The sequence below is a fragment of the Oryx dammah genome, unplaced genomic scaffold, assembly GCF_014754425.2.
Source record: "Oryx dammah isolate SB20612 unplaced genomic scaffold, SCBI_Odam_1.1 HiC_scaffold_27, whole genome shotgun sequence".
In the NCBI taxonomy this organism is placed as follows: Eukaryota; Metazoa; Chordata; class Mammalia; order Artiodactyla; family Bovidae; genus Oryx; species Oryx dammah.
In genome coordinates, this window is record NW_024070211.1 from 11,722,935 (window position 1) to 11,738,696 (window position 15,762).

The following is a 15,762-nucleotide window of genomic DNA, read 5'->3' on the forward strand; positions in this document are numbered from 1 at the left end:
TTACTCAGGCGGCTCAGTGCAGAGCTCCTGACTTCTGAGTGCTTGCATGTGCCGGCATCATGCTAAGTGGACCCCGGTTGAATCCTCAACAAACCCCCATGTGGATGGGGGAGCTGAAGATGAGCAGTGGTCACGGTCCCAGGACCAGCACATTGCAGAGTCAAGATTCAATCCCAAGTCTGTCTGATGCCAAAGCCCACTTACTTATCTACCACCTTATACTGTGAACAAATTCCTTCACCCCTGGGAACCTCAGTTGCCTCATCTGTCAAGTGGGGAGAAGTACCAGTGGCTGGATAGGGCCTGGCATGATTTGTGTTTGCTTCCTGGCTGCTCATCAAGGTGTTTTCCTGGGTCTCAGATGCCTAAGTTTACCCCTGGTAGTGGCGGCGATGTGTACTCAGCCATGTCCAACTCTTTGCAACCCCATGGACTGTAGCCCACCAGGCTCCTCTGTCTGTGGGATTCTTCAGGAAAGAGTACTGGAGTGGGTTGCCATTTCCTCCTCCAGGGGATCGTCCCGACCCAAGGAGCAAACCCCAGTTGCTTGTATCATCCTGCACTGGCAGGTGGAGTCTTTACCGCTGCACCAGCTCAGGGGAGAGTGCAAGCGCCAGTTACTTCCTGAACCAGTGGTGTTCTCAGGTGGATTAGATCCAGCTAGGGGCTTTGATGAGCCAGCTGAGATACGTGGACTTCATTACCAGCCTAAGGCCTAGCATCCATTTCGGTCTCCTTCCTGACTCCCCTTCTCCTTATTTAAACTGTGCTGAGTGGCTCAGAATCTTGGGAATTTGCTTCCTGTAGTCATGGGTACCTGGACCTCACATAAGTGTTTTTGCCTGCTGTGTTCCTGCAAGCAGAGATCTCAGTTGGGTGACTTTGGGCGGTGGGCATCCCTTGGGCTCATTCATCAAATAGAAGTGACGCAGTAGTGGTGCCTACTCAGAAGCCGAGGCCTAAACGGGACTCCACACTCAGAGCACTTAGCGTTGTGCTGGGCTTGTTGTAAGTCACATGATCAGTTGTTGTTATTTTTAAGGAGATGCCATCAAGGCTGGCTTAGGGCGATCGATTCTGCCAGTCCTGGGGCCCACTGTCTGTCCTCTCTGCAAAGGTGCAGGGGCCTGTGATAGAACACTGACCAGCAGTCAGGAGATCTTGGTTCAAACCCCGCCTCTGTCACTGACCTGCCGATTGACCTTAAAGGAGTCACTTAGCCTTTTTGGGCCTCAGTTTCCTTATCTATAAGATGGGGATAATTCTTGTTCTGATCTCATGAGTTGTCGTGAGACTTTAATGGGTAATAATAATGATAATGGGCTTCCCTGGTGGCTCGGATGGTAAAGAATTGGCAGCAATGCGGGAGACCTGGGTTCAGCCTCTGGATTGGAAAGATCCCCTGGAGGGGGGTATGGTAACCCACTCCCGTATTCTTGCCTGGAGAATCCACCTGGAAAGAGGAGCCTGGCAGGCTGCAGTCCATGGGGTCGCAAAGAGTCAGACATGACTGAGCGACCAAGCACAGCACAAGAATAATAACGTGCTTCCCTGGTGGCTCAGATGGTAAAGACTCTGCCTTCAATGCAGGAGATCTGGGTTCAGTCCCTGAGTAGGGATGATCCCCCTGGAAAAGGGAATGGCAACCACTCCAGTGTTCTTGCCATGGAGAATCCCATGAACAGAGGAACTTGGTGGACTGTAGCCATGTGACATGACTGAGTGACAAACACACACACACAGAGTAATAACAACTAGTTTTTGCTGAGGAGGGTCTTTAATGCGTGGTTGAGCCGTAGGGGGTTTTGGGACCACTGGAGGGGGTGGGCAATGTGGGAGGTCTTGGCATGGGGAGGAGACAATGGAAAGAGGGCCTTGCTGGGGGGAGAGGGTGAGGGAGGGAGCATTTTGTTGGAGGGAGCAGTGGAGGGGAGGGCTTGAGGAGGCAGAGGGGAGGAGGGTGGGCCTGGGTAGGAGGGGACCGTGGGGGCACCTGGAGGGTAGCCCGGGAGCCCTTCGGGCCAGCATCTCCACTCCAGCCTGGGCTAAGCAGGCCCTGCCCTCACAGCTGGCTGCACCTTCGAGGAGACGAGTGACCCAGCGGTGCCCTGCGAGTACAGCCAGGCCCAGTACGACGACTTCCAGTGGGAGCAGGTGCGGATCCACCCCGGCACCCGGGCGCCTGCGGACCTGCCCCACGGTGAGCCTACCCTCAGTCACCATTCCTCCTTTGTCTCCTTCCCGGGCCAGGCTGCCTACCCACTGGCTGTGTCACCTCGGGTCCATTGCTTAACCTCTCTGGGCCTCATCTGCTCTGTAGTGACACGTGACAGTGTGAATGTGGCGCTCCCTGGACTCAGACCAGTGGTGTACATCAGGTAGTCTTACCTGTAAAATGGGTTTTCAAGTCCTCAAAGACCCTTGTAAACTGTAGGATAAAGCCCACCTCCCGTTATTCCTGGGGCAGCTTAGCTCAGGATCCTTCTTACGCCTGCCAAGTCTTCCTAAATCCTCCACCTTCAGGGAGGGTTCCTTTTCCCTGTGACTGAATCCTGGTCCCCCAGGACGTCAAGGTGCTGACAGAGCAGTCGCCCTGGGGGCTGGATGCGTGTAAAACCTTTGCTTCCTCCACCCCTTTCTTCCTGCAAGTCCCAGGTCTTTCCCAGCTTCTGCCTTGTCCAGTCCCTATTTCAGGATGGGGAGCATTTGGCATCATGAACACTGGACCGGGAGTCATGAGACTAATTGCATAGACCCTAGGCCTGGCCTTCTACCCTGTTGATGGCCTCGAGTGCACTGAGTCACGAAGCCTGGACTTTAGATCCTGGCTTCATCACTTTACCGGCTGTGTGGTCTCCGGCAAGTCACTTAAATTCTCTGAGCTTCCATTTCCTTAAATGTAAAATGGAGCACAGAATAATCCATTTTATAGTGTTGTAATGTACGTAACCCAGAGGTGGCCTATAAGGGTTCAATGAATGCTTAGAAACAATTGTTGGAGATATTTGAGGGGCCTAACTACTAAGATCCACCCATTGCCATTGGGTAAAGAATCAACTGGGGATTAAGAAGAGGATAAGGTGGATGGAGGCCAGATTGTCACCTTTATTACTGCTAAAGGCTGGATTGGAGGACATAGCATAGTAGAAGAACCAAATGTGCTTGCTGGGCGAACCCAGAACTGGATAGCTTGAGGCACCTCCCCTTGGCCCTGTCACAGTAGGAAGCCAGAGCCTTTGTTCTCAGCTCACAGGATGGCCAAGATGGCATCTGCTGTCAAGAGTGCATGGGAGGGACAGCAAAGGTTCTCACTGTGGGGCCAGGACTTGAAGCCAACAGGAGGGAGGTCCTCCATCACCTGACCTCTGCAGCCTGGCCTCCTACCCCTGGCCTCATCTCCTGGAGCCCTCCGGTGTCTCCCCGCTTCTGTGCGTTTGCTCACACTCTGCTCTCCATGGGACATTTATCTCTGCCTTCACAGGACTCTTAGCTCCTTGTTTGACCTCTGTCCTGGCAGATGTCAAAGTCTGAGCTGGGTGACAGTGAGCTGTCAAGATGCCCACCATGGCAGGGATGTTGAGTGGCCCGACTTCATATTCCCAGGGCCCAGCCTTGGCCTGAGATGGGTTAGCCTTCAGGTCCAAGGTGGCTGATTTGAGTTCACCTCTTACAGTCCTGACCACCTTGTATAGGCTCTGCTTCTCTCTCTCCCCTACACCACTGGAGACAGACCCAGTGAGAAAAGGGGATGAGAAATTTCATGCGCAGTATGGGCCTTGGGCCAGATCCTAGGGATACAGTGGTGAGCCAGATGGATGGAGTCTCTACTGTGTTTGGTGCTTACATTTTAGGGAAGGGAGGAGGGGGGATTCATCCTCGAAGTCAGAGAGCAGGAGAGAAGAGAGGGTGAGGCAATGGGGATGAAGGGAGTGGATGAGAGAAGTGGGAGGGATGCAGAGTGAGAAAAAACTAGGGAAAAGAAGAGAGAGAGGCAGAGGGAGCAGGAGGAAGAGGCAAGAACAGAGTGTCAGATTGAAAGGGGGAGAGAGGCGCACACACAGCTGCTCACAGGGAGAGGAGAGAGATTGGAGGCGTGGGCCAAGAGAGACTGTGCTGGGGGCTGGGATGCGTCCCTTCCTGGGTGGGGATGGGGATCTGGAGTTTTGTTTACGACCCCACCAGGACTGATGCAGGAGCTGCCTTCTTCACAGGCTTCTGGCTCCCACAGATGAATGCGATTCCCTCCAGCGGAGTCCCTGGAGAACCCTCCTGGAGCAGGGAGCCTCGTGGTTTGGGATCTGAATGAGCTTGTGTTGGCCGGTGGCCAAGCCTGGGAAGAGGCAGCCCTGCGTGGCTTCGGGCACCCTCTTGGCAGCTGCTGGGGCCTTCTCCCCACAGAAGGGAGGCCATAATCCCTCAGCCAGGTCCAGAGGAGGCCAGCTCCCTTTTCCCCCTCTGCCCCTCTCTGCCCACCCCCTCCACCCCACCCTTCCCAGCATGCAGCCTGGATCTCTTCCCTGGGGAAGGGACAGGATTGCCTTTCTCCAGGTTTGAAATCAAGGGAAATTGTATCCCAGGAATTTAGATTCAGGGGGGTGGGGGCCTGAAGGGAAGTTAGAGTCCTTTCATTCAACCTCTGTTCTGTGTGTTCGTTCAGCTTGCAGACCTGTGCTGGCGACACAGTGGAGCCCCGAGGAGCCCCACAGGCTGGTGGGGAGATTGATACACACTTTACTAATGATCCAGGTTCCAGGAGAGACACCCAGAGAGGGATGGAGGGGTGGGGGGGCTTCAGAAGAGGTGGACTTTGAGGGCCTGTCATGTGCCAGACTCTTGACTCCTGAGATGACTGTTGTAGTCCCTGCCTCCCAGGACAGCTCAGTATGTGGGAAAAGACATGGACCAACATGAGCTTGGACAGAGGTTATTAGGGGTGATGCGAGGAGCAATAAAGGGTTTTGGCAAAGTCAGATTTGTGTGTTTTTTGCTGCTCCAAGCCTTTCCTTTGGGAAAGGGATGCAGGGAAATGGAGGGACTTATCCCATGATTCAGAACTGGGACCAGAACTCAGGCCCCCTGACTCCACATGAAGTCCTTTGTTTCTGCCTCCTCCTCTGTGCCCACCTGACCCTGGTCCTCCCCTACGTTCTCAGCTCCTGCCTCTTCCCCCTCTCTTTCCAGGCTCCTACCTGGTGGTCAACGCTTCCCAGCATGCTCCAGGCCAGCGGGCCCATGTCATCTTCCAGAGCCTGAGCGAGAATGACACCCACTGTGTGCAGTTCAGCTACTTCCTGTATAGCCGGGATGGGCACAGCCCGGGCACCTTGGGCATTTATGTGCGTGTCAATGGGGGTCCCCTGGGCAGTGCTGTCTGGAATATGACTGGATCCCACGGCCGTCAGTGGCACCAGGCTGAACTGGCTGTCAGCACCTTCTGGCCTAATGAATATCAGGTGGGCTGGGTTCAGTCTGCAGTAAGTCTGATTGGGAGTGTGGGTAGAGAGGGGTGTCAGTGTGAGGTCAGGGTAAGCAAGTGGCCGAGGTTGGAGTTATTTGGTATTCAGCATCAGGAGTCCATCTGTGGTCAAGGTCAGTGGCCAGTCTGTGGTTCTCCAGTAATGGTTCAGTCTGGGTTCAGCATCAGAGGTCATTGTTAACAGTGATAGTTTGTGGCTGGGGAAGGGGTGAGTTGGAATAGTGCTGGCTTGGAAACCCTGTCTTGGCTGCCAAGTTTTGTGACTTGAAGGTAACATCCATCCGGGTTGGATGGAACCTCTGGCCTTGACCTTGTTAGCTCTGCATGCTGACACCCTCTGCTACAACCAGCTGGCTTGGTATGGAGGGTAATTGTGAGCTGGGACTGACCTCTGCTTGTTGGGGAGGATGGGGCTGGAGCAGAGCTTGAAAGGGGGCTCTTGTGGGCAGGGCTGGAGAAATGTCAGATGACAGGGACCCTCCTGCCTCCTCCAGGTGCTGTTTGAGGCCCTTGTCTCCCCAGACCGCAGGGGCTACATGGGCCTAGATGACATCCTGCTTCTCAGCTACCCCTGCGGTGAGTCCTGGCCCCCTGGGGCGCAAGGTGAGGGGTGCGGCGGCCGCGGTTCCTGCTGACAGTGGGGAGCTGGCCCAGCTCACGCCAGGGCTCTATTCCGGCAGCAAAGGCCCCGCATTTCTCCCGCCTGGGCGATGTGGAGGTCAACGCGGGCCAGAACGCCTCGTTCCAGTGCATGGCGGCAGGCCGAGCAGCGGAGGCCGAGCGTTTCCTTCTACAGGTGAGAGGGGGTCGGGGGTGCCCGGGGTGTGTGTGTGTTGGGGGAACTTGGCCAGCTTCTTACGAAAAGTTCAAGCTCCTTGGGGAGGGCTGAGGCCTTCTGTCCTTCTCCAGCACCCAAACACACGTGTCCTGGTTCATCCTAGGCTCTCTGCCCTCTTGAGTGCCCAGTTCTTCCGACATAAGAGCGTGGCTCCAGGTTCCGCCCCCCAGCCCACACCTTCTTGGGGCAGGGCTGGTTCCAGGAATCCCACACGTCCCTGGGTAGTTTCGGGATGGCGAAATGGGGCCGGGAGTTTACCACTCCGCTCGCCCGGGTCAGACCGAGATCTGGACCCTTCTTCCCCGGCTCCCCTGACCCACTGGCCCCTCTCCCGGCTCAGCGACAGAGCGGGGCCCTGGTGCCCGCGGCCGGCGTGCGGCACATCAGTCACCGGCGCTTCCTGGCCACCTTCCCCCTGGTCGCCGTGAGCCGCGAGGATCAGGACCTGTACCGCTGCGTGTCCCAGGCCCCGCGTGGAGCGGGCGTCTCCAACTTCGCGGAGCTGATCGTAAAGGGTGAGCGAGCAGTCGGCATCCGAGGGGCGGGGCGGGCGAAGGCGGGGTGGGCGTGGCTTCTACTGGGGGCGGAGTCTCATCGATGGGGCGTGGCCCGTGGACCGCCAGGGAAGGCCGCGTCCGACTCTCCGTGTGCTCTGACCTCCCTGGCGGGGCTCGAGGAGGGAGCGTCATTTCCTGGGAGATCCAGTCCTAATTGAAGGTCAGGGTGGGGAGGAGGTCCCTCTGAGAGGTGGTCCCGCGTGGGGACTGGGTCAAGGTGTGACCTGGGCTAGGCGGGATCGGGCTGTGGGTCTCCCAGGGTTGACCCTAACTGACAAGCGGTCAGCCCTTAGAGGCGAGGACTTCGGGATCTGGAAGGGAGTGAGGGAGAAGGTGTAGGCTGAGAGGTGAGGGGCAAGGTCGGTTTTTGGAATTTGGCGTCTTTTAGGGCCCGGGGATTTAGTGAGGGGAGGCAGTCTAGTCGAGGACTTGGGGGGCTGCATGAGGAGCCTGGGGTAAGGGTGAGGGACCAGGATGGCTCTAGGGGTTTTGGATGTTGCAGGATGAGGAGCTGGGAGCCAGGTATTCATAGCGGCATTCGTCTGGCTCCGTCTTTCCCCCATCTCCTTGCAGAGCCCCCTACCCCGATTGCACCCCCGCAGCTGCTGCGCGCGGGTCCCACCTACCTCATCATTCAGCTCAACACCAACTCCATCATCGGCGACGGGCCGATCGTGCGAAAGGAGATTGAGTACCGCATGGCGCGCGGCCCGTGGGCCGAGGTGCACGCCGTCAGCCTGCAGACCTACAAGCTGTGGCACCTCGACCCCGACACGGAGTACGAGATCAGCGTGCTCCTCACGCGCCCGGGTGACGGTGGCACCGGCCGTCCGGGGCCGCCCCTCGTCAGCCGCACCAAGTGCGCAGGTGGGTGCTTCCTGGCTTCATTGCCTCCTCCGGATACTCAGGTATGGACTTAGGGCATCCAAGGGGCGAAGGGTACATTCTGAACGGTAGTATGGCCTCCCTCTGTGCTTCTGAAACTTTCTGAACCATTATGATTTTCGCTCCATCCCAGTTATGGTAAAGAAAAGGATGAAAGCTAACACTTTACTCTGAGGGACATATGTGTGTGTGTGTGATATTTAAAACTCAGAACAACCCCATGATCTAGGTACTCTTGTCGTACCCATTTTACAGATGAGGTGTAAAATCTGTAACCTCTGTACAGATGATCATGAATAGAGATGTAAGTGACTGGCTCAAAGTCACACAGCTAGTAAGTAGCAGAACAGTAAGGGATTAGAACTCTTGACTGGCTGGCTTCAGGATCTGTGTTCTTAATTCTACACTGTATCATCTAGGTAAAACAAACAACTAAACAGCGTAAAATAAAAGCATGTTATTAACTTCTAGCTGGATTCTCTCATCTGGGCATTTAAGCCTGAGGTCTGCTTTTTCTTATTTAAAAGGGTACAGCATCTGTTATGAGCGATGGCACACCTGCACCAGAGGAGACTTTTTTGTTTAATCAGAAGAGAGACTGAGAACAGAACGATTTTCTTACTCTGTGATTTCAGCATTTTTGTGGTTGTTGTTGAATTTTTATTGCCATATAAAAGATTCATATGTGGTTATAAGGAAAAATACAAGGGATTTTCCTTTTCGCTTTACCCTGTTTCCTGCGATGGTAACATTTTGCAAAACTGTGGTGTAATATTACTCTCAAGATACTGACATTGACAAAATCCACAGATCTTATTCAGACTTACCCAGTTTCATTTGTCCTCATTTGTGTGTATGTGTGTATATTTAGTTCTATATAGTTTATTCTAGTGTTGGTTTGTGTATCTACCACCACAGTCAAAAGATACTGAACAATTCAATCAGCTTAAGGATCCTTTGATTTGCCCTTTTGTATCATTGCTATCCCTCCACCCCAACCCCGTGGGAACTGCTAATCTGTTCTTCATTTCTAAAACATGTTATATAGATGATAAAATCATACATTATATATATACAGTATATAACCTTTTTTGTTTTCCTTTGGTTCAGTTCACTTCAGCTCAGTTCAGTCGCTCAGTCGTGTCTGACTCTTTGCGACCCCATGAATCGCAGCACGCCAGGCCTCCCTGTCCATCACCAACTCCTGGAGTTCATGCAAACTCATGTCCATTGAGTCGGTGATGCCATCCAGCCATCTCATCCTCTGTCGTCCCCTTCTCTTCCTGCCCCCAATCCCTCCCAGCATCAGGGTCTTTTCCAAAGAGTCAACTCTTCGCATGATATTTATTCACTTTATTTACATGTATTTATTTACTTTATTTTTATGTATTTATTTCTGTTTGGCTGCACTGGGTCTTCATTGTTGCACTCGGTCTTTCTCTAATAGGTACAAGCAGGGGATAATCTGTTTGCTGTGCGAGGGTTTCTCACGGCGGTGGTGTCTCTTGTGGCAAACAGGCTCTAGAGCACAGGCTCAGCAGTTGTGGCAAATGGGCTTAGTTGCCTAGCAGAATGTGGGATCTTCCCAGACAAGGGATCAAACCCATGTCTCCTGTATTGGAAGTCAGATTCTTAATCACCAGACTTCCAGAGATGTCCCAGTATATAATCTTTTGAATTGCCTTTTTAATTTGGTAATAGCTTTATTGAGATATAATCACATCTCACGCAATTTGCTCATGAAAGTGTATAATTCATTGGTTTTTAGTATATTCACAGAGTTGTGCAACCATCACCACAATAAATTTTAGAACATTTTCCCCTCCCTCAAAGGAAGCCTTGTATCCTTTAGCAGTCCACCCCTCCTCTCATGTCCTGCTAATACTTCCAGCCCTAGACAGCCACTAATTTATTTTTTGTCTCTATAGATTTGCTTCTCTGGACGTTTTGTATATGATGGAATCATATAATACATAGTCTTTTGTGACTGGCTTCTTTCTTGTGGCTTAGTTTTTCAAGGTTTATCCATGTTGTGGCATGCTTTAGTACTTTTTATTGTTGAATAATATTCTATTGTATAGACATACCATAATTTACTTATACATTTATCAGTCGGAAGGCATCTGCATTGTTTATACTTTTTGGTTATTATTGCTATGAGTATTAATGTAGAGATTTTTGTATGGAAATATGTTTTAATTTCTCCTGAGGGTATAGCATGTACATATCGTATGGTAATTATGCTTAACCATTCAGCAGCCTGCTGGATTGCTTTCCAAAGCAGCCATTCCACTTTACATTCTCATCAGCTGTGTATGGGGGTTCCAGTATCTCTACATATCCACTAACACTCATTATTATCTGTCTTCTGATTATAACCCTCCTGGTGGATATGAAGTGGTGTCTCATTGTGGTTTTGCATGTCTCTGATGGTTAATAAATATCAAACAAGTTTCATGTTCTTATTGGCCATTTGTATGCCTTCTCTGTATAAATGTCTATTCAGATCCTTTACTCATTTTTAAATTGGGTTTTAATCTTTTAATTATTGAGTTGTAAAAGTTCTTTATATATTCCAGATACTAGACCCTTATCAGATATATTTGCAAATATTTTCTTCCATTCTGTGAGTTGTCTTTTAACTTTCTTGATGGTGTCCTTTGAAGCACAAAGGTTTTTAATTTTAATGAGGCTCAATTTATCTGCTTTTTCTTTTGTTATTTGGACTTTTGATGTCACATCTAGAAAACTTTTGCCTAGTCCAAAGTAAGGAAGATTTACTTTTATTTTTTTCTAAGAGTTTTATAGTTTTAGCTCTTACATTTAGCTCCTTGACACACTTTGAGTTAATTTTTGGATTTGGGGCGAGGTAGGAGTCCAGTCTCATTCTTTTGCTTGTGGGTGTCCAGTTGTGCCAGCACCATTTATGAAAAAGACTATTCTTTTCTCATTGAATTATCTCGGCAGTGAGATTGACTCTTTTGGTCAGTGTAGTTCCCTGGGGATTCATCCAAGTTGTATAAATCAATAGTTCATTCCATTTTAATGCTGAGTAATATCCCATGGTGTGGCTATACCAGAGTTTGTTTAACCATTCATCTGTTGAATGACACCTGAACCAGTCGCAGTTTTTGGCTGTTGCAAGTAAAGCTGCCATGAACATTCATGTACAAGTTTTTGCATGAACATAATTTTTCATTTTTTTCTGGGCTAAATGCCTAAGGATACAAATGATGGATCATATGGTAATTGCATTTTTATTGCAGTTTTATTGAAAACTGCCAGAGTTGGTTGTATTGTTTTACATTCTCATCAGCAGTATATGAGTGATCCAGTTTTCTACATCCTTGCCAGCATTTGGTATTGTCATTATTATTATTATTTTTTTTTAAAATTTAGCCATTCTGAGAGGTATGTAGTAATATCCCATCCTGGTCTTAATTTGCCTTTCTTTAATGCCTAGTGACATCAATGGGCTTCCTGTGGCTCACATGGTAAAGAATCTGCCTGCAATGTGGGAGACCTGGGTTTGATCCCTGGCTTGGGAAGAGCCCTCTGGAGAAGGGAAAGGCTACCCACTCCAGTATTCTGGCCTAGAGAATTCCATAGACTATATAGTCCATGCAAAGAGTCGGACACGATTGAGCAACTTTCACTTTCCATGCCTAGTGATGCTGAACATCTTTTCATGTGCTGTTTGCCATCTGTATATCCTCTTCATGAATTATTCATGTCTTTGCCCATTTTCTAATTGGATTATTCATTTTTTATTGTTGAGCTTTGAGAATTCTTTACACATTCTAGATACTAGTCCTTTTTTGGGTATATAGTTTGTAAATATTTCCCCCTGGCTTTTAGCTTGTCTTTTTTCTCCTCTTCACCTGGGCTTTCATGGAATAATCATTTTAAATTTTTATGAGGGCCAGTTTATCAAAACTTCCTTTTATGAACTATGCTTTTAGTGTCAAATTTAAGAACTCCTTGCATTGCTCTAGATTCTGAAGATTTTCTCTTATTCTTTTTTTTAAATAAAAGTGTTATAGTTTTACAAATAAGTCCATGATCCATTTTGAGTTAATTTTTAGATAAGCTACAGGATTTGGTTGAGGTTTATTTTTTTGCCAGTGAATATTCTTGTGTTTTTAAGAGCTGATCTGAGAACCATCTAAAATACAGTTTAATGCCACACTTGGAGAGACCCTTGGGTGGTTGGTAAGAGTATTCTAGGGGAGATTACCTTCTAGCTGAAGGACCTGTGTCAGATTAACCTCTCTGAGCTTTAGTCCCGTTGTTTTATAAAAGGGGGTAATAATAATGTTTACAGGGTAAATGTGAAGATTCAACACATGTTTATTGAGTGCCTATTACTTGTCAGATACTGTTTAGTTGCTAAGGATAGAAGACTGCGACCAAGACAGACAAAGGCCACTAGTGTATGAGTTCCTCATGCCGGAACTGCATGGAGCTCACATTCTGGCGGGTAGTTGTTGTTCAGTCACTAAGTTGCGTCTGCCTCTTTGCGACCTCATGGGCTGCAGCACACCAGGCTTCCCTGTCTTTCACTGTCTCCCAAAGTTTGCTCAAACTCATGTCCATTGAGTTGATGATGCCATCCAACCATCTCATTCTCTGTTGCCCCCTTCTCCTCCTGCCTTCAGTCTTTCCCAGCATCAGGGTCTTTTCCAGTGAATAGGCTCTTTGCATCAGGTGGCCAAAGTATTGGAGCTTCAGCTTCAGCATCAGTCCTTCCAATGAATATTCAGGGTTGATTTCCTTTAGGAATGACTGGTTGGATCTCCTTGCAGTCCAAGGGACTCTCAAGAGTTTTCTCCAAAACCACAGTTGGAAGGCATCAATTCTTCGGTGCTCAGCCTTCTTTATGGTCCAACTCTCACATCCATATATAACTACTGGAAAAACCATAGCTTTGACTAGACAGACCTTTGTCGGCAAAATGATGTCTCTTCTTTTTAATATGCTGTCTAGGTTTGTCATAACTTTTCTTCCAAGGAGCAAGCGTCTTTGAATTTCATGGCTGCAGTCACCATCCTCAGTGATTTTGGAGCCCAAGAAAATAAAGTTTGTCACTGGTCCCATCACTTTATGGCAAATAGATGAGGGAGCCTAGTGGGCTGCCATCTATGGGGTCGCACAGAGTCGGACACAACTGACGTGACTTAGCAGCAGCAGCAGCAGCAGCAGATGGGACTGGATGCCATGATCTTAGGTTTTTGAATGCTGAGTTTAAAGCCAGCTTTTTCATTCTCCTCTTTCACCTTCATGAAGAGGCTCTTTAGTTCCTCTTCACTTTCTGAAATTAGGGTGAAGTCATCTGCATATCTGAGGTTGTTGATATTTCTCCCAGCAATCTTGATTCCAGCTTGTGATTCATTCAGCCTGACATTTTGCATGATGTACTCTGCATATAAGTTAAATAAGCAGGGTGACAATAGATAGCTTTGATGTACTCCTTTCCCAATTTGGAACCAGCCTGTTGTTCCATGTCCAGTTCTAACTGTTGTTTCTTGACTTGCATACAGGTTTCTCAAGAAGCAGGTAAGGTGGTCTGGTATTCCCATCTTTATAAGAATTTTCCAGTTTGTTATGATTTACTTTAGCATAGTCAATGAAGCAGATGTTTTTCTGGAATTCTCTTGCTTTTTCAATGATCCACTGGAAGTTGGCAGTTTGATGTCTGGTTCCTCTGCCTTTTATAAATCCAACTTGTACATTTGGAAATTCCTAGTTTCGTACTGAGAGCTAGCATGGATGATTTTGAGCATTACCTTGCTAACATGTGAAATGGGTGCAATTGTGAGGTACTTTAAACATTCTTTGGCATTGCCTTTCTTTGGGATTAGAATGAAAACTGACCTTTTCCAGTCCTGAGGCCACTGCTGAGTTTTCCAAATTTGCTGGCATATTGAGTGCAGCACTTTAACAGTATCATCTTTTCAGATTTTCAGTAGCTCTACTGGAATTCTATCATCTCCACTAATTTTGATCATAGTAATGCTTCCTAAGGCCCACTTGACTTCACGCTCCAGGATGTCTGGGTCTAGGTGAGTGACCCCACCTTTGTGGTTATCCACGTCAAGACCTTTATTGTACAGGTCTTCTGTGTATTCTTGCCACCTCTCAATCTCTTCTGCTTCTGTTAGGTCCTTACCATTTCTCTCCTTTATTGTGCCCATCTTTGCAAAAATATTCCCTTGGTATCTCTTAATTTTCTTAAAGATATCTCTAGTCTTTCCCATTCCATTGTTTTCCTCTATTTCCTTGCATTGATCATTGATCTTATGTCTCCTTGCTATTCTTTGGAACTCTGCATTCAGTTGGGTATACATCTTTTCCTTTCTCCTTTGCCTTTCACTTCCCTTCTTTTTACAGCTATTTGTTAAGTCCTCCTCAGACAGCCATTTTGTCTTTTTGCATTTCTTTGTCTTTCTGGCAGGAGGAAGTAGTAAACAAGTGAAATATATAGATTGTCGGTTGATGATCAGGGTTGTAAAGACCAAAGCAGGAAGGGGGATGGGGTGTGAGGTTCGGAGAACTGTTATTTCAAAAAGGCTCAGGGACTGTTTTACCGAGAAGGTGACATTTGAGCAGAGACCTGAAGGAGGTAAGGGAGAGAGCCACACACAGGAAGCTAGAGGAATTGCTGGGGGAAGGGGCGTTCTAAGGCCGACCTAATAGCAGGGAGTTCTGTAGTATGCTAGGAATATGTGAGGAGCAGCAAGGAGACCAGTATAACTGTGGTCTAGTGACTGAGGGGAGCTGGCGGGAGAGGAGGTCAAAGTCATACTGGGGATATGGGACCCAGAGCCATTTTACTCTGGGTGGGCTGGGGGACCATTGCAGGTTTGGAGAGCAGGAGTGACATCACCTCCTATGTTTACAAGGATCACTTTTGTCCTTTTGTGGAGAACAGACTCTAGGAGCGCGAAGGGATCAGAGGAGAGGCCAGTGAGGAAGCTACTGCAACAAGTCAGCTGGAGATGGTGGAGGCTGGGAGCTGGGAGGAAGTGGTGGTGGTGGTGAAAGTGGTTAGAGTCTGGGTTTGTTTTGAAGGTAGAGCTAACTGCATTTGTTGATGGATTGGATATGCAGTGAGAGAGAGAAATAGAAGTCAAGGATGGCTCCAAGGCGTTTTGCTTGAGCAGCGGAAAGAATGGAGTTATCATTTACTGCAAGGGAGCAGACTGCGGAAGGAGCAGGTATGACGGGGTGCCATAGATCAGGAGTTCTGTGTTGGAAATGTTGACTTTGAGATGCCTATTAGACGTTCAAGTGGAGATATCCATCAGGTGGATGGATTTACGAGTGTGGGGTTTAGGGAAGAGGTTTGGGCTGCAGATATAAATTTGAAAGTCGTCAGTATAGACATGGTGTAGATGATATTTAAAGCCATGAGACTGGATGAGATCTTTTATGCTGGTGGTTCTTAGTGGGGGTGATTTTGTCTCCCAGGAGTCATCTGCAGTGTCTGGTTGTCACAACTGGGGGTGGGGTGCTAATGGCATCTTAGGGATAGAGGAAGCCAGGGAAGGTAATAAATATCCTACGGTGTATAAGCAGCCTCTTCAACAAAAAATTATCTAGTCTGAGATGTCAGTAATGCCAAGGTTGAGAACCCCTGATTTAGTCCTTAGATTTTAGGGAATAAGTGTAGATGGAAAAGAGAGGAGCTGTGAAGCCTGAATTGTGCAACCCTCTGGTTTTGAATTAAATGCAGGTGATTGCATGTAAATGTATTAAATGCCTGTGAAGCCTAGTGCCTAACACACAGTGAACACTCAGTGAATGACAACTATTATTGTTATGGTGTTTTTAACTCTTCAAAGCCAGTTCTGGTCAGGTACTTGGTATGAAAGAAATCAGAGCCTAGGGTCCACAGAGAGTCTCTCTTTCACTCCTGTTAGTGTGCAGATGAGGGGATGGAAGCCCAGAGATGGGAAGGACTTGCCTGTGACTATACAGTAAGTTAAGAACCCAAGTTTCATGGT

General features: G+C 48.5%; 1 protein-coding gene across 3 annotated transcripts in view; it reads left to right on the top strand.

The window, feature by feature from the left end:
- PTPRU (protein tyrosine phosphatase receptor type U) overlaps positions 1-15,762 on the top strand; it is an 86,579-nt gene that overhangs the window by 15,655 nt on the left and 55,162 nt on the right. For all 3 annotated transcript variants that reach the window (XM_040229853.1, XM_040229851.1, XM_040229852.1), the window contains exons 2-7: positions 2,069-2,200; positions 5,182-5,453; positions 5,971-6,052; positions 6,157-6,272; positions 6,655-6,829; positions 7,445-7,738. In XM_040229853.1, coding sequence (XP_040085787.1) covers positions 2,069-2,200; positions 5,182-5,453; positions 5,971-6,052; positions 6,157-6,272; positions 6,655-6,829; positions 7,445-7,738 — 1,071 coding nt within the window. The remainder of the gene's footprint in view (positions 1-2,068; positions 2,201-5,181; positions 5,454-5,970; positions 6,053-6,156; positions 6,273-6,654; positions 6,830-7,444; positions 7,739-15,762) is intronic.